At 42.7% G+C, this 19,486-nt stretch overlaps 1 protein-coding gene across 3 annotated transcripts in view; it reads left to right on the top strand.

Moving 5' to 3' along the window:
* Positions 1-19,486, top strand: part of mid2 (midline 2) — a 125,203-nt gene that overhangs the window by 64,974 nt on the left and 40,743 nt on the right. For 2 of the 3 annotated variants that reach the window (XM_086136978.1, XM_086136972.1), the window contains 2 exons: positions 9,923-9,988; positions 16,334-16,429. In XM_086136978.1, coding sequence (XP_085993104.1) covers positions 9,923-9,988; positions 16,334-16,429 — 162 coding nt within the window. The remainder of the gene's footprint in view (positions 1-9,922; positions 9,989-16,333; positions 16,430-19,486) is intronic. The other variant, XM_086136988.1, reaches the window with a different exon arrangement.

Here is a 19,486-nt window from a genome sequence, read left to right on the forward strand (position 1 = left end):
AATTTATGTGAATGGAAAGAGGACACTTTTTGAGGAAACTGATGACGCATCCAGTCTAACAGCATAGCTTTGAGGCTCAATTCAGAATAGCATTTGGTATTTGCGGCGTTTCATTAAAGAGACGAATTTAAAGCACACAAAAAAATCTTGAAGCACAACAGGTCCTACAATTCCTCCCATAGAGAGCTGATGATTCAGTGCCAATGTAGGACGATGCATAGCCGACTGATGGAGCATCGGGTGACTCATTCCTACCTATGGTTTCTTTTCTTGACTGTCCTTTACTTTGGCTCTGTGGAATAACTTCCTTATTATGTCAGCTTTCTTCTCCCAAAATTGAGACTTGTCGGTTGCAAGATACTTAGTGTTAAATAATGACCTTAGTGTGAGACAAACAGCACGGCTTCACTCGCCCGAGGACGGCAGGAAGTTCTGATTCATCACGGCTCCTAAAATAGACCATTGCTTAGTTAGCTTTGGCGCTGTACACAGTGGGCAGTGGCCACTCATGAATAGTAGTTGTACACGAACACCGTTGAGGATAAACAATGAACTACTGAGCAAAACTCTCAGCAATATGGAGCGTTCTTACTGTTTAGCTACTGTGCCTGATACATTTTATTAAAAATTATTTCATAATCATAACGTGCCACATCAGGAACGCTGAGCCATAGTCACGCCAAATGCTTGATCTTGCACAAGGTCTCTCATCACATTCGATTGTCAAACATGGCGTAGGAATTCAGCATGTGAAGCGATGTGACATCCCACAGTTTGACTGTGTCCTTCTAATCTGATCCAGCTATCTCTTCCTCCCTTGCAGTATTCGATGAGATCATTTCTTGATCATCCTGACACCAGCTGCCACAGTAGCAGACTTAACTCATTCACTCCCAAAGACGTTTTTAAACGTCTTTTCAGACTAGGTCTAGAATTGGCTGGTACTGAATGAGTTAATATATTGGCACTATCTTCATATTATGTTACCTGACCTCATCTTTAGACTGCATCTTAGTTGCATGATTGACTGGCCTGCCCACTGAATCCAATCAAATAATGACCAAGTACTGTTTGAGGTCAGCTAAATCATGACGACTCAGCTGTTGAGAACAACACATCTTTTTGATGCTAATGGAGACCTTTTGATTTGTGTGTAATTCATGTTACAGGCCACTAATATGAGTCGCCGAAGGGGCAAACGCAGTGAACCCTGGTGGCCAATATGAGTGACTTAAGGGCTTAAATCTCTAATGAAATATACTATAATGTGTGTGAAGGAGTAAAACATATTGCATGTGTTCTGAGCTCAGTGTGAGGTTTTAGAAGGTGTTAAAGGAAAAAATGTGAAACACACTCGAGTGATGTTTTGGTTCGGGGCTTAAGGATATCAAACAAGATGATGAGCTTCTCAAAAAGGTGATAGTCCAAAGGGGTTCAATTATGAATCAATTGAATGTACATGGTATAATATCCCTACTTTTTGCATGATACGGTTTTCGGCCAAACATGAATGGTCTAATCTGTTTCTTAAAATAGCTGGTTCAAAAACTTTTACATTTTCACTGAAAAAGAAAATGACATTAAGGCATTGAGACAAGTCTCTTGCTGTCAGATGAGTTCTGGTATGACCGTAAATGCAGACAGATGAAGAGGAGGACAAGAAGATTCAGGTCAGGGCAATGCAGAAAAATTGGGAAGGGGCGACAGCTGACATTGCGGAAGAGTGATGATGAAGCATCAGATGTGGCAGGAAAGAAAGAACAAACTAATGGGCAATGGAAAGCGATGTTGTTGAGCTCCATTGTTGAAATTTTAAATGACAAGCATTCACATTTACTCAGAATAGCCTCCAGGAAAGCCGTAGGTTGGGGCTAAACTGTATAATATTGATGCAGAGTTAAAAGAAGATGAAGTCATATTTTCAATATGTAGTGAAAGCAAAACCAATCACTCCCCTGATGTTGCTTTCAGTATGTCTACCTCTGCTGTAATTGACGAAAATGTTGACAACGAAACACATTTTGAGTGCTCATCTTGTGGATTTTATTTTTTATTTTTTTTGGGAGGGGATGTTGCCATGCCGTTACTTGGAAATGAAACTTGTATTTAAGTCAAGTCAAGTCAACAGTATTTATAGAGCACTTTCAAACAGCCATCGCTGCATACAAAGTGCTGTACATGGAGCAATTTAACATGCACAACAAACAGTAAGACAAATCGGTAATGAAGGCGGTAGAACGCACCAAACAGTAAAACCAAGAACAAATCGAAGTCATGCTGAGTCGAATGCCAAAGAATACAAGTGAGTTTTGAGGAGGGTTTTGAAGATGGGCAGTGAGGAGGCTTGCCGAATGTTCAGTGGGAGGTCATTCCAGAGAGAGGGACCAGCAACAGAAAAGGCTCGATCCCCTCTGAGCCTCAGTTTAGTTCTTGGTACTTCTAATAAAGTCTGGTCCACAGACCTGAGGCGCCGGGCAGGTGTGTAGGGGCGGATGAGCTCAGAGAGGTGTAAGGTGGCGCGAGATTATTCAGAGATTTGAAAACAAATAAGAGGATCTTGAAAATAACTCTAAAATGAATGGGGAGCCAGTGAAGGGATGCCAGAGTAGGAGTTATGTGCTCCCTCTTACGAGTACCAGTCAAGAGGCGAGCAGCGGCATTCTGGACCAGCTGAAGGCGCTTAGTGGAGGACCGGCGGACTCCAAAGTAAAGGGCATTGCAGTAATCGAGCCGGGATGTGACAAAGGCATGAATTACTGTCTCAAAGTGTTCATGTGAGAGGAGAGGTTTTGTTTTGGCCAGCTGTCTAAGGTGAAAGAAGCTGGATTTAACAACGGCACCAATTTGCCGATCGAGTTTGAAATCACTGTCCAGTTTAAGGCCCAAGTTTGAGACTGTTGACTTAAGATAAGGAGACAGGGGGCCCAAGTCTACAGGATGGAATGTACAAGGGCCACTGGGACCAAACAATATCACCTCTGTCTTCTTTTCATTGAATCTCAAGAAATTTTGTGCCATCCAGGTTTTGATGTCTTCCAGACAGGCTAGGAGTGGCCTTAATGAGAAGGCGTCTTTCTTGCTCAGTGGGACATAGATCTGGCACTCATCTGCATAGCAGTGGAAGGGAATACCATGTTTCCTTAAGATGGAACCCAATGGGAGCAGATACAGCGAGAACAGCAGAGGCCCCAGAATTGAGCCCTGTGGAACACCACATGACAGGGGAGCAGTGCGTGACTCAGAGCAGCCAAGGCTGACACAGAAGGTTCTGTCAGCTAAATAGGACCTAAACCACTCAAGAGCACTGCCGCCAATGCCCACCAAGTGCTGCAAACGAGACAGCAGAATACTGTGATCCACTGTATCAAATGCTGCAGTTAAGTCCAATAAAACTAGACACACGTGGTCTCCAGAGTCATTTGCCAGGAGGATGTCATTAGAAACGCGTAACAGGGCTGACTCCGTGCTATGCATCGTCTTAAAACCTGACTGGAAGACCTCCAAGATGTTATGTTCATCCAAGAAAATTTTCAAATGCATGTGCACCACTTTTTCCAGAATTTTGGAAATGAAAGGCAGCTTGGAAATGGGCCTGAAACTTGACAGCACATCTGGATCAAGGCCAGGTTTCTTGATCAAGGGTTGGACCACAGCATGTTTAAACTGTTGGGGAACTACACCAGAAGAGAGGCTGCTGTTGATGATATCCAAGACTGATGCGCCAACACTCGGGAGAACCTCCTGAAAGAAGTGCGGGGGAAGAGAGTCGCAAGGGGAGCCAGATGGCTTCGTCTGGCGAACTACATCCTCCAAAAGCGCCAAGGACACAGTTTCAAAAGAATTTAGCACAGCTGAACATGGAACATGGACAGAGGGGTCAGATGCGGTATTTGAGACCGGAGTCCTAGCTGTAGAGACCTTATCAATGAAAAACTGAAGGAATCTGTTGCACATCTCGGGTGAAGAATCAGAGCAAGTAGGCAGAGGGGGTTTGAGTACAGAATCTATCGTTTTAAATAGTGCGCGTGGGTTGTGACGGTTAGCATTTAGAAACAATACATATTACATCTGCATTCCCTTGCGCAGAGAATCTACTTTGAAGAGAGAGTGAGAATTGCACACTTTACTGTAGGGCCTGCAGATAAAAGCTATGAGTTGACCACACAGCTCAACCAGCAAGCTTTGTGTCTCTTCTATTTGTGAAGCGAATATGATTTCCCGCCCCGAGTCCCCCACATAGCGCTATGGTCTATGTGTTGAGGTATGATTATCTGTAGTGTCACTTTGTCATGTGTGATATGGTGAAAGAGTGCCAAGGACTGCTGTGGGGGAAGCTGTGTGACTGTGATGAAAACTGGTAATCGGTCATTGCAGCTTGATGGTTACAACGAATATGTGACTCTGAATGTCTCTTAGGGGATCGAGAATAAAATATCTCATGACACTTTGTTCTGAATTATTTGGATAGAAATTAAAGTTAAATAAACATTGGTCTTTGTCTTTCTGTGGATGGTTTTGCATGTCTTTTTTTTTCTAATCACTGATATATATCTCGAACAGGTTTGATCATTAGATTCCAAGGTCAGCCTAATCAAAAAAAAAATAAAATAAAATAAAAACAAGTTTCTTGTTACGCATTACTTCGATCTGACATACTGTATGTCCTAGCATGTGTGTGATTTGGTTCTAAAGCTGTATGGCCACCCTTTACATTCCTAATAAAGGCAAACGTTTGTGGCCACAGATGGACTAGCTGCAGCATACCTTGTTGCAGCCATGTTGTTCATCTCCACAACTGCCGTATAACCGTTAGCAAGTAACTATAGTCGTTCGTTAATTCAGTGTCTGTATTACTCTTCGAATGACTCAATGGGCTGCTTGCACCCTTGTGGCGTTTCAAAGAATGAGTGTAAATGCACAAACATGTCATGTCAATTTCCCCAGGAGCCAGCGGCTCAACTCGCTCAGTCAGAATGTGTTTTTGCAGTGAAGACCAGTCTGAAGGTGACAGTTGCCTCATAAAATCCGCTTAATAGGTTTAACAACAGCCTTCAAATTCTGTACTCTGCAATGCAAATTCCATGTCAGACACTGTTTTATTTTTTATGAGTCCTCAGATGTTATTTATGTCCTAAACATACATGGAAAGCCACACTTATTTATTTAAACCATCATGGAACCACACTCTATATTTGAATTTAAAAAAATAATAATAATACTAAAACTAATGAAAATGAAACTGAAATTAAGCATTTTAAAAAACAAAAGAAAAATGAACAAACTTGCTCTAAAAATGAACTCAAATGTATTAAAAGTCAAAATGAAATAAAAAGTAACTCATAAAAAATACAATCTATTATGATCCTGGTGTGGTGTTAACTTCCTCTTTTCTCTGTGTGCTGTGATTCATGTGTAGTTATTTTTTTTCTCTTAACATTTATCAATCTGCTAATTTGCTGTGCATAGTTTTACTGCAAATTATTTATTACTCTCTAAGTAGCTCTGTTAAAAGGGCACTGTCCATCCAACTAAGTTAAGCATTTCCTCTTCGACGTCAGATTAAAGCCGGTCAGTCAAATCGCGGTCCCTTTCTTTTAATGGTTTTGCAACTCAGGCCTTCCAGTTCAAAGGGATGTTCCAGTGCACTTTTCCGAGTCGTTGGTCAGAAAAGTCCAACCTCAAATCATCTTTGAATGCAACATATGCGCTTGCTCCAAACACGTACCAGCGGTCATGGCCTTTTCTGACTTCCGGGTTGAGTGAACGCTGGCGCGTTTTGGCTGCCGCTGCTCAACCCGTATTGTTTTGTCTTTTTTGTTATTGTAAAGTGTCCTTGGGTGTCTTGAAAGGCGCTTATAAATAAAATGTATTATTATTATTATCAATGCTGTGGCGTTGCTATGCGAGCATTTTTTACTTGCCTCGGCTTTGTTGTTTTGCACCTGCACAACAAATCCCTACAAATCAGACCGGCCATTGTTAAGACGGTTCTGTTTGGGCAGCAGCAAATGGGAATGGCATGCGGAATCATGAGCAGTTGCTTGTGACTGGAGCAAATTTACTCTGATCTAAGATGTATGCACAAGATTGGAGTCTCGGCTTTACAGAAACAGTCTGTATTTACTTCGAAGCTTATGAGACTTTGTTCGATTGTCGTCATTGTGGGGTTTTTTTTTAAATCCTGCATCATCTGTTTTTGTAGACGTAATGTCTTAAAGAAACAAAGTCTTGGAAACGTACTGCCAATATACCCAATATTGTCAGTGCTTTATCAAAGCCGTGCTGCAATATCTGCACAAATCCTCCATCATAATGGTAACGGCTGGTGTCAGGAGTCTCAGGAGACCCTGACAGACAGAAACGTTTCAAATCACAGCTCAGGGCTAATGGCAGCAACCTGATGATATCATTTGCTGAGGATAAGAATGGAGAAAGGTAACAAATCATACAGCATCTCGCTTCGATGATGAAACAATTTGGAAAATCTGCACGTGTCCATTTCATATATATTCCACTGCCCGTGGGGATCAAGGCAGTTCTCAAATCAGTGGGCAGATGAATGTTTCACACAGATGGGACCAAATGTATTGAAGCTGATAGCAATGAGCGGTTGTAGGATGAAAAATATGATGACATTGTAATGGTATATCATTCTCATTTTGTTTTAATCATCTCCCTAAATTCCATTTCAGACCAGGTCAGAAGTAGCACACACTCGCCAGCCTCAACATTTGGTGCACCTGCAGAGATCTTGGAAGAAAATGATCTCATGATTTGACGTGTAATACGTTAACCAAAGTGTACAGTGCACCAAAAAAACAAAACAAAACAAAAAGAAAACCAGATGAATACGTACTGTCAGGTAATTGTAGCTGTGCCACTGACAGTGACATTTTTAGCACTTTTTTTTCAGGTATTGACTTTGCTGATTTCACAATAATAGTTACATTTTGCACAAATCACCCAGATTTTATTTTCCTCGGCTAAGTTAGTCATAACGTTCTTCCCCTCTATTTCCAAGCTAATTTACATTTTGTAATCCCCACAAAACCGCGGAGTGATATGAAGTAAACCTCATCAACATGTTAACCGTCTTTCATCACAGTCGAAGACGAATGAATCCATGATTTAAAAAAAAAAAGTCTCAAAGTTTTTGCTAAGTTTTGAAACATTTACGTGTTCTTGTCTGAATGCATAAATGGCGATCTGACAAGACAAAGGTCATACATCATCAAGAAAATGGTAGATTACATTACCATAGAATTCGTGGTTTGCGCCGTGTAATGAGTTTGACCCTGTTCCATCCGCTACTGTGACCAGTGGAGTGGCATCACTAGTAACTAAGACAAATTTTGAAGTTGCATGAAGGATGCATCGAACAAAGGGCAGTTCGGATAAGACCTGGTCAAGTATTTCGTGAACATGCGCAAAGTGATTCTTTCTACCCTTTAAATATTGTGGCACTGGTCTCATCAGACGTGATGATTTATTAGTCCCTTTTAACAAACGGAGAAATGTCTCAATCCTCTATCCCCCATGCGGCCAAAACTTAAAGTATAATCACATTTATCTCTGTTCTGACTGGATTTCCACCAATTGAGGTTGATTATGGTTTGCCATTTGTCCTTTTCTTATTCTCATTCCTCACGGGAGCAGTTGAGGTTGATTATGGTTTGCCATTTGTCCTTTTCTTATTCGTATTCCTCTGTGCTTCTGGTTTCTCTCCAAGCAATTTAATTCGAACTTCTCCATGGAGACTTGACCACAGTATCTTTTCGGATTTGTTTTTATTCATTTTTTAAAATATCACCACTTAAAGCTGAAAGTTCACTCCCTAGTTCAAATGCAGGTCAATATCTAAAAATTAACAGGTTTTTTCAAGGCGATATGCAAAAGTGTTAACATCGCAGCAACTTTCACACATGGCATTTAAGGCCTTTAGCCAGTGGGTGACATTCCAACCCCCATTCTGTTGGTCTCACAAGTTGTGCAGAATGTTATCCTTTGACCAAAAAAAATAAAAAGCCCACAAAAAAAAAAAACACTGTTTCCCAGAAGGCTCATGTTACTGACATGACTTCACTTCTTCTAATCCTCTTGTTACCAACAGCTGTAAAGCAAGCCCGCTTCTTTTCTGCCTGGCTTTCATGAGTTTTAATCACTGGCTTGCCTGAGTTTGGTCTGTGTCTCTGTCCTGCTGAATGGCTGGTGCATTGGGGAGGATCCTGAATTAATTAAAAGGGAGGAAAAAAGACTTTGAAGTTAGATACTTCCCCTAAGGACGTCCTGACACATTTTTTGTTGTTGCGGTGCCATAATGGCCCAATGATTTAGCAACTGGACATTTTCATCTTATTGCACGACAAGGCAGAGCAAGATTAGAAACCCCATGAGAACGTTTTCTGTGTCTTGTGCTGTCCGTGGCTCGTTTCATACCTGAACTTGACGGTCATCTTTTGATGGAGCATCTTTTAATGTTGCTGAAGAAACGTATGAAAGCGATGCATCCATGCCTCAAAATGGGGAGTGTAATTGGACTGCTGGAGTTGGAAATTGCCAACTTGTCACAGTTGGACGGAAAGATGCCATAGTTAGTGGCATACCTTTCATCGTAGACAAAAGGCACACCATTACACAAGGTAAAGTCAAAAACTAGAGCTACATCAAAAAGCTGGCCTTTCACTATGTTTTTTGACTTTGTCAAGATGATTAGGTATTCATTCAACGACACACATCCATTTTTTATCGCTGGTTAACTTGTTAAAATTGTAGAGTGTTAACAAAGTTTAGCTATTACATTGGCCCCACAATTAAGATATATTTTTTTACAATTTCTGATTGTGAACAGATTGTATATTTCCATTATTTCTTAATGGAAAAATGTATTAAACGTGAACCAATTTGAGCTCAACCAGCATCCTGGAGCAGATTTGTGTGTATTATATCTAATGTTGGGTAGCTGTTGAATGTGTGAATAAATATGGCACGGATTTAGCCGTCTTATTTCAAAGAGACGTGGGCAAAAGCATGAGACCAAGTAGCCTTTCAAGATCATGATGTTACGTAGGAGGGTTGGCCGGAGTTGTGATCTAACCCGAGACGATGTGCTGTCAGCTGCTGCAGTTGTAAATGAAGCAAGATGGACGGAATAAGAGCTGAAACTGCATGAACGCTGAGCGAGTGAGGAGACAGACAATCAGGTTAGAGCGAGAAGTGGTGCTGCAGAGAAAGACAGACAATGGCAACGAGACAGAACAATGAGGGTGGAGGGCTGTCGGGGATTGAGCCGCAGCTTCAGTCTGTGGCGACTATGCCAAGCTGTCTCGCTCCGCTAAAGTCGATCTCCATCTCCTCAACCGTCTCCAGAGTCGTTGCAGTCTCATCACATGCATCCCCCAATGCTGGATGGAAGACAAATAATATTCCTGAACATCATTCTAATACTCCCCATACCTGTCGTCTGCAACTCACCATTATGTTTCGATGCAACTGAAGTGCAATTCATCACTCCTTGGTCACTTGTATCGACCCTCTTCCACTGATTCTCCATTTTGCTGCTCGAACTCTTGAGCCGCAGCTATTTCCATCTTCACTTCTTAACTTACGAACAACCAAACGCATCCAGGTGGGTTTATGTTGACGGTGAACTTCAACAAGTTACGGTGAACAAACGGAGGGAAAAAAACGGCTTTGCGATGTTAACAGCTTCCGAGCGTAGCATGGTTTTCTTAATACGCACCCCAAAAAAGAAAGATTTCTTTGGAAAATTGTGAGGAAATACCGGATGAACACCTCGATGCAGGTTTGAGTTTGTCTTTAGCTCGCTTATTAAAATGCCTCCATTTTGATGTATTTTTGCTCCACTCGTTTGTATATGCGTGCTCACACTTACTTACGCCAGTGTGTATGTGTGTGTTTGTAGGCTTATCAGATGAGCCCGGGCAGAGTGTCAGATGCGGTAATGGAGGCTTCAAAGACAAGCGCTGCGGTGAGTTCTCTGGCTGTCCACTACCAACTAACCACTCTCACACTCTCATCCCTTCTGCTGGGCTGCACGCAGGTAGACTCCTAAAAAGGATGTGGATGGAGATAAGCCGGTTGACTAATTATTAAGTCGGCACAAAGTAAGAGATAAGAGATAGGAGGCCAGGATGAGGCAGAGATGGGACAGTCTGAGCAGTGACCAGGTGGCGCTCTGATCCCCTTCCTCTTCACATGCATGAGGAGAACTCCTTAAAAACCCGCCGCTTGTCTGCCGCTTTGTTCTCATCACAGCTGTTGTTTTTTTGTTTGCTTGTTTGTTTGGGGGGGGGGGATGTTTGTCGCTGCCCGTTGCCTCCATGGTTTACTTGTTCCCTTTGAAACACTTTTTCTTTGTGGCATCACTTGTTCCCATTTGCATCTTTATGTGGCTGCATGTGCCTTTGGATTGCATTTACTGAAGTATTGACCATCAAAAGTTATTGATCTTAAGATCGTTAAAATTCCTCCAGGGCCATTGGTTTTATTTTGTGTTTTGTCATTATAATAAGTCATTAAAAAACTAAACTGCAATATTTAAACATTTGAATGTTATTTTGGGTGTTGTTTTGGCCATAGGATACATTAGGAAGATAGTTTTCTACGTGAAAAGACCTCATGAATTTTAGAACGAAGTGCCAGTCAGTGATATTTTTTGTTGCCATTCAATGATATTTTTGGTTTGTTTTTCTTTGAGGGTTTTCATCTTGGCTTTTTGATGCTGGAAATCTAAAAACAGATGCACATTGCTCTAATCAGCGACTTGTTTTCCTGACTCGATGTGATATAATTACATTAAACATAATGCTGGCATCGGGCAGAATCTTCGTACCTCCTCAATCACCTTTTTTAGGAGACTCTAAAACGGCATGTTTGTTCACTGATTAGCATTGCATGGTCAAAGAGAGCCATTTTCAACACATAAGAATGTTCAATAATTTGTAAAATAAGAGTCAGCGACAAATGTAGCAAGTTTTGCTCGTAAAAAAAAGCAATTAAAATTAGTTAAATCCATTGCAAGCTTCTGTTTTTTCTCTGCTTGTTATTGCTTCAGTTTATAAAAAATTCCTCGTCTCACCCCCCCTCGGGTGGTGTCCGTCCCTCATTCAGCTCGGGTCCTCTACCAGAGGCCAGGAAGCTTGAGGGTTCTGCGCAGTATCCTTGCTGTTCCCAGCACTGCACATTTCTGGACTGAGATGTCCGATGTTGTTCCCGGGATCTGTTGCAACCACTCATCTAGTTTGGGGGTCACTGCCCCGAGTGCTCCGACCACCACAGGCACGACTGTCACCTTTACCTTCCAGGCTCTCTCCAGCTCCTCTCTAAGCCCTTGGTATTTCTCGAGTTTCTCGTGTTCCTTCTTTCTGATGTTTCCATCACGTGGGACCACTACATCCACTACAACGGCTTTCCTCTGCCCTTTATCTATGATCACAATATCTGGTTGGTTCGCCATTACCATCTTGTCAGTCTGGATCTGGAAGTCCCACAGGATCTTCGCTCTGTCATTCTCCACCACATTCGGAGGTGTTTCCCATTTTGACCTTGGGGTTTCCAGTCCATACTCCGCACAGATGTTTCGGTAGACTATGCCAGCCACCTGGTTATGGCGTTCCATGTAGGCTTTCCCTGCCAGCATCTTACACCCTGCAGTTATGTGTTGGATCGTCTCAGGTGCCTCTTTGCACAACCTACACCTTGGGTCTTGCCTGGTGTGGTATATCTGGGCCTCAATGGCTCTGGTGCTCAGGGCCTGCTCCTGAGCAGCCAGGATGAGTGCCTCTGTGCTATCCTTCAGGCCAGCCCTCTCTAGCCACTGATAGGACTTCTTGAGATCGGCCACTTCAGTTATGGTCCGGTGGTACATCCCGTGTAGGGGCTTGTCCTCCCATGATGGTCCCTCTTCCAGCGCCTCATGTTCTGTTCCCCATTGTCTTAGACATTCTCTGAGTACGTCATCCGTTGGAGCCTTCTCCTTGATGTATTCATGGAGCTTGGATGTTTCATCCTGGACAGTGGCTCTCACACTCACTAGTCCCCGGCCTCCTTCCTTTCGGCTTGCGTACAGTCTGAGGGTGCTGGATTTGGGATGGAACCCTCCATGCATGGTTAGGAGCTTTCGGGTCTTAACGTCCGTGGTCTGAATCTCTTCCTTTGGCCACCTTATTATTCCTGCAGGGTATCTGATCACTGGCAGGGCATAGCTGTTTATTGCCCGGGTCTTGTTCTTGCCATTGAGATGGCTTCTTAGGACTTGCCTCACTCGCTGGAGGTATTTGGCCGTAGCCGCTTTCCTTGTTGCCAGTTCGAGGTTGCCATTGGCTTGTGGTATACCGAGGTACTTGTAGCTGTCCTCAATGTCTGCTATTGTTCCTTCAGGGAGTGAGACCCCTTCAGTGCGGACTACCTTTCCTCTCTTAGTCACCATCCGACTACATTTCTCAAGCCCGAATGACATCCCGATGTCACTGCTGTAGATCCTGGTTGTGTGGATCAGGGAGTCTATGTCCCTTTCGCTCTTAGCATACAGCTTTATGTCATCCATGTAGAGGAGGTGACTGATTGTAGCTCCACTTCTGAGGCGGTATCCATAGCCTGTCTTGGTGATTACTTGGCTGAGGGGGTTCAGTCCGATGCAGAACAGCAGTGGGGAGAGTGCATCACCTTGGTATATGCCACATTTGATGGACACTTGGGTAAGTGGCTTGCCATTGGCTTCAAGTGTGGTTTTCCACATCCTCATTGAGTTCGCAACGAAGGCTCTTAGGGTCCTGTTCACCTTATACAACTCCAAGCATTCAGTGATCCATGTATGTGGCATCAAGTCATAGGCTTTCTTGTAATCAATCCAGGCTGTGCACAGGTTGGTACGTCGGGACCTGCAGTCTTGGGCGACTGCTCTGTCAACCAGGAGCTGATGTTTGGCTCCTCTGCTATCTCTACCAATGCCCTTCTGTGCTTCGCTCATGTATTGATCCATGTGTCCACTTATCTTAGCCGCAATGATGCCTGACATGAGCTTCCATGTTGTGGAGAGACAGCTTATTGGCCGATAGTTGGATGGGACTGCACCCTTTGAGGGATCCTTCATGATCAGGATCGTTCGCCCTTCGGTTAGCCATCCTGGATGAGTCCCATCCCTCAGCAGCTGGTTCATTTGTGCTGCTAGGCCAGGGGTGGGCAAACTTTTTGGCTCGGGGGCCGCATTGACTTTTAAAATTTGACAGAAGGGCCAGGTCAGCACGAGCTATGGTACATTAAAAAAAAAACTGCATTTGTTGACAGTCCATATCAAACATCAACAGAACAAAAGCATGAAAGTACGGTATTAATATACTTTTTTTAAATGACAAAAGTGTTGTTGATGACCTATTTTAGCCTGTGCATCGCTGCAGATGGGTTGTGATCAGACCAGTAGAACTAGAGCGATACAGAGGTACTAGGTGGTCGAAAAGATTGCCCCGCCCCCCGTGTTCTGCAACTTCAAGTCAATGCGCCACCTGGCGATGAAATGCCTGTCATTACAAGTCAATTGAAATGAATGCAATCATTCACATCGAACCTTAATTGTGGACCAATCTTCGGCGGGCCGGATTAAAAAGACCAACGGCCCGATTCAGCCCGCGGGCCGTAGTTTGCCCACCACTGTGCTAGGCGCTCATGGAGTGCTGTGAGTTTCTTTAGCCAGTAGGTGTGGACCATGTCCGTGCCTGGTGCTGTCCAGTTCTTCATATCTGAGACTCTTTCCTGTATGTCTGTCACTGTTATGGTAACTGGGTTCTGTTCAGGGAGGTTGCTGTGCTCCTTTCTCAGGGTCACCAGCCATTGTGCACTGCTGTTATGTGCAACCTCCTTCTCCCATATGCCTTTCCAGTACCTTTCAGTTTCCAGTCTTGGTGGGTCAACTCTGTTGTTAGGACCCTGCCACTGAGCGTACACTTTCGCAGGTTGTGTTGCGAACAGCCTGTTTATTCGTCTGGCCTCATTCTCTTTCGTGTACCGCTTTAGGCGGCTGGACAAGGCTTGGAGCCTTTGTTTGGCAGTTTCGAGTGCTTCAGGTATGGTCATCTGGATGTACCTCTCGGGTATCGGCCTTTTCATCACACCTCTCTGGGCCTCCGTCAATTGACTCACATCTTTCCGAGCCGCCTTGATCTTAGCCTCCAACCGTCTTTTCCATGGTGGGTAACGTATCTCATTGCTTCCATGGTTGCTCTTATAGCCAAGCATCTCTAGGATCACTGATGCTGAAGCGTATATCAGGTCATTGGTTTCCGTGATCGTTACGGTCGGGATCGCCCTCAGTGCTGCATTTACACTTTCCATGAGACTTTCAGGTGGTACTTCACATAGCCGTTGTAATCGGTTTCTAGGTTGCCCAGCTTTCATTCTCGCCATGATCTTAGCTTTCAGGTCAGTTGCTGCCTTGCTCAGCATTTCATTCATTGGGGCTGGCCTCCCAATCTCATCATCTGCATTCATTGGGGCTTTATATATATATAAATATATATATATATATGTATGTGTGTGTGTGTGTGTATATATATATATACTATATATATATTGTTGAATAATTATTCAGTGTTTTCTGACATTAACATCTGTAAAACCGAGATGAGCATCATTTAAAAGATTTAATCCAACAGTATTTGTAATATGTTTAGCATAAATTTGAATGTTGGAAACAATGTTCCCCTCTAGGTTGTATGTTTGAGCATTTGCGCTCTGCTTTCACCCTCAGCGCACAACAAATGTATACAGCGCATTCAAAAAAATTCCAACGTGAGCTGTATGTACATTTGGTATTTTCATGCTCTGCCGATATAAGGAAATTGAAACGTTTATTTGACACGTGTTTGACAGAGTGGGGGGGGGGGGGGGGGGTGCAACCAAAAAATGATTGAAATCCAAGGCGAACAACACCCATGTCGTTTGATGGAGCAGCTCCATCAATAATGACTGGGCCCCCCCCCCACCCCACGCGCGCACACACACACGCGCACACACACATACAGTCACACTACTATTGAGATGCATGTTTTGCAGAGGTCTAGAAATATTTGTGTTTTATGAAAGGACATATTTTGCATTATTTATGAGTCGACATTGTGTGGCCATAGTTAGAAAAATTCGATTGAGTCTTAATTATGCTTACAATGACCTGTGTGCTGAACTAAAAGCAACAAACCTTGGTTGATTATATTCATGTCACAAATCTCTATTCAATAGTATGTTCTATTTTGAGCTATAAGTGGTTAGATGTTTTTTGGGGGGGGGGGGGGTAACACATCTACATCATGTAATTTATTTTGAGCTCAGGTTTTGGACAGGTGTGACACGAGTGTGGCCGCCGTGTGCATATCTGATGCTGCCTCTCAATAAATGACCTTCACTGTTTGCGCCAACCAATCAGAGTAGATGATCTCAGTGTCGTGAATTGTGACAGAGAGCAGTGGTGGATGCTGATCTGTCAAGGAGGGGAAGCTCAATTTCGGCCTACGCCTTAACATGTGTCCGTTTATTTACACGTGAATTCTACTCTCCGTTCCTTTTCAAAAAAATGAGAAGGTTGCCTTCACCATCAGATCGGTGATTGGCTCATTTCGCTGTCAATCAAAAAGGGATTCAGCCTCAGACAGATCATCCAATCATCATGCAGAAAGCTGAGTTTCCGGGCCAGCCTGTAAACACCCACTGTCCATAGACTCCCAGAGACGCTGAGCGTCCGAGGGGTGGGACAAAACCAGCAGTTATCCAATGACTCATCTCGTTTCAATGCATTGGGAGAACCTACACTGAACTCTCGAGATGCCCAGCGTCCGCGCGGTCGACGCTCAGTATCCACACAGTTTAAAGCACAGTGAAGCTGCAGGAATGAATGATAAGAGAGTCGCGTCGTAACCAGTAATGAGAAGCTGATTCGGAACAAAGGTTGAGCGCGTTGTAGCGCATATTTAGTCAATGACATGTCCACACAATTGTACGTACACACATATAATTTGATCACTTACTTTTTGACATTTTAGGGGAAGCTGAGCTTCCCTTGCATTCTTAGAGCAATCGCCTCTGATAGAGAGGTTAGGTTTAGATTTCGCAGCGGATTTTGTCCCAGAGGGACATCAGCAATGTCATTGTTGATGGTTCTGACAACATGATACAAACATGCAACTGCTTCTCATAGTTGACTGACAACATTTAAAATTTACAACTGTAACTTCTTCTGAACCGGACATTTACAGTAATTTGTCCTGATAAATTCTCTTCTTTGTCCCTGTTCCTTGGTCTGCTTCTTCCTCCACCGACATCTGCACAGCAAACCTTGGAAAACAACTTGACCAACCTAGTGAAGAGGAACAGTGAACTGGAGAACCAAATGGCCAAACTCATCCAAATCTGTCAACAGGTTGAGGTATGCAGCATCTTTCTATTTTTATGTGTGGAGTACAGGATCATTAATTGGAGGTCAGGCAGGGAAGCCTGCCTGGATTTTAGTGGAAAAAATGGACCCGTAAACTTCTCTTCTATTTTCCTATCCTCCACTTTTTTTTTCTTTTATGGGTTGCGACTCCTGGTCAAATTTTGAAGTCCCTTTAATTGAATGAAAATTCTTTATGAGCGATTCATTCAAGAACTGAGCCGCAATGTTGTTTTACAATCATCTATAATAGAAGAGCTTTCATTTAAAAGCTGAAACTGCTCTTTTACTGGCTGAGGGCTGTTACCGCAATTGGTCTGTCAAAGACACTGAGTTCAGTGGCGGGTGCACGGCTTGAGAAAGTTGATTTCTGAGCTCTGATTGAGGCCTCTGCGAGTCGTCAATATGACAATTATCATCACAGAACAGGCCCAACGATGGTCGAGGCACTGTTATGCAATGTAATATGCTGTTCAGAATGAACACTGTAGTGTCTGTCTTTCTGCTTTTCTTTCCTTGTCTTTTTTTTATCAATTTCAGAGATTGAGCAGCAGGGATGCTTTGTTGTTAAAACCTTCAAACAGTTGAAAGTCAATATTTATTGATATTGAAATATACAGTCTGAGATGGATGGATGGCGTAGAGAGGTGCCTTAACTTAAGAGTTTAATGTGTTTCATGATAGTACTCATGTCATCTTTCCTTATTCAAATGAATGGAAATGCCATGAACCCCAAACAAAAATACCTAAAACACCTGGTACCAACCACCAATCACAAATTTAAAAAGCACTCTCCATCCAGTAGTGTACGTTATGAAAATATACACTTATAATAGTTACATAGAAAGTAAAAATTAAACAGCTTGTGCGCCAGTTCAAAACTCAAAATGTAGCTTTCAATTCCTGACAAAACTCAAGTGTTGCAACTCAAGGGTTGAAACTCGAAAAACTCCTCAGTGGGTCACTCTTAAGTCGAGGTACCACTTTTATTTGATGTACAGTCATTTCCATTGTGGTGACACACCGTTGTGGTGTTAACACATACTGTACCTATCTGCAGAAATGAAATCCCAGGCAGGCAGTTCCGTCCCTGTTGACCTATTTGGAACGGTGTTGTGATTGAAATGAAAGGAGCCAATCGTGTCCAGCTTAAGCATAGCCATCAAACACTGATTGTACTACATGCGCGCACACACACACACACACACCGTGTAAAGCTACGTATTAAACCCCTCATATTACAAATAAAGACCATTCTGCCAGGTGAGATTTGACTGTCCTTCCTGAAAAGTTGGTTATTATACAAACCAGACTACTCTGTGAAGAGTCACTTTGAGGTCTATGCTCAGTCAGTCAATACTAAATGACTACGCGTGATTCATTAAGTGCAGACAAACCCAACGGCATGTGGAGATTGACCGTCGTCTGCATACAAATAGAGTACGGTATTCTTTAGAATGTGCCACAGGAACAAAAGTACATTGCAAAAACTTGATAAACAAGGCCAAGAGAGAACACATTGCGTTATGGTGTAAATCCGGATGAATATGCTGAATTTCCCTTTGCTTTTATTCTGTTGGAGTCACTGTAGTGAGCTATTGTAATGTGTTTTCCCCACCATTTTTACACCTCCAACCTTGTCAAATAGTTGAATTATTTACAGGAGGAATAAGTGTGGGATAGTGTTAGTATTAATGTGAATAAAGAGAGCGGTTCCCTTCAAATGGGGCCTGCAAACTGAGTGTAGGGACAAAGAGAAAGACGTCTTGTCGACATGGTAGGAATGTTGCTCTTGTCAAAAGGAAAAATAAGGAGAGAGGGGAAAAGAAGAGTGTCAACAAATGATGGTGAACCAACCAGGTTAAGAGGGCAAAGAGAGGGAGGGAGGATTTTGCAGTAAGAGATGCTGGTGAGTGAAGTTGTGTCGAGAAAGAAATCCGAGGAGTTTTGAGGCCGACCTGCATTCCCTCCTCCTTGTTTGCATAATGATTCAGGAGAGCCAATCAAACACAGAGGAACAGCTTCCACTGCAGCCTTTCTTCTTTTTCTTGTCTTGTTTATATTTTTGTTTCCGTTTTAATTGAGGATTTGATGTATTTTTTGTTTGTTTGGTTTTTTTTCTGGTTCATTAATTGTTGATGACTATCCTAGTATTGCTCAGGAGACAGAATCCAAACAGAGAACTTCCTGTTCATATATTCATGGAAGGGTTGGGGCAAAACTAGGTTTTGTGCAAACACATGATAGGAACTATACCAGGAGCGACTCGTTACGTATTCTATTGTATTTATAAACTGCAGGAATAAGATTTCTGTGCCTCCCCAAAACTATGGATTTTGCCTTTTTTTTAATTTATTATTATTTTTTTTTGCTTGTTTTTTGTCCTCCCCATGACTACCATTGTGCATGTACTATTCTGAGCATGTCTCATTTGGAGCTTGTTTGAGACAACCGTCACCCTTTTTGCATATTTAAAATATAACAGTGGATTTTTCATTTTCCGTACATACACTCGGATAAAACTTTAGCCAGCCACAAGATTTCCCCATTCTACAATACAGATAGAGATCGGGTAGAACCCTCTTAATTCTCAAGGTCATTTGACCCTAGCTGTAGCCTATAACTTACCATAGTTTCAGGCGCACCTAAAAGCATTCAATTTTCTCAAAAGCTGACAGTGCGACTTATCATCCGATGCACCTTATATATGGATCAATATTCTGATTTCTTGGACGTAGTATTTTAAATGTTCTTTAAAGCGCTTTGTTATAGCTGCAGCGGTTGTGCAAGCTCTACATGAATAAAGCCGTATTGTATTGTATTCCCTTTAGTGTAGCTCTATTTAGTGGATGCATAACACAACTGCCGCCACTATTGTAACTTCTATTCTATGTGCCCTGTAATGCCGTGCGCCCTATATATGAATAAGTTTTTAAAATAGGCCATTCATTGAAGGTGCGCCTAGAACGCCGAAGTGCCTTATAGTGTGGAAAATAAGGTAATTTTCTTTATTGCATATTTGCAAGCCACCAAGTTAATATTCTAAAATTT

The sequence above is a fragment of the Hippocampus guttulatus genome, chromosome 2, assembly GCF_054856545.1.
Source record: "Hippocampus guttulatus isolate MCC_2025c chromosome 2, RoL_Hgut_1.0, whole genome shotgun sequence".
In the NCBI taxonomy this organism is placed as follows: Eukaryota; Metazoa; Chordata; class Actinopteri; order Syngnathiformes; family Syngnathidae; genus Hippocampus; species Hippocampus guttulatus.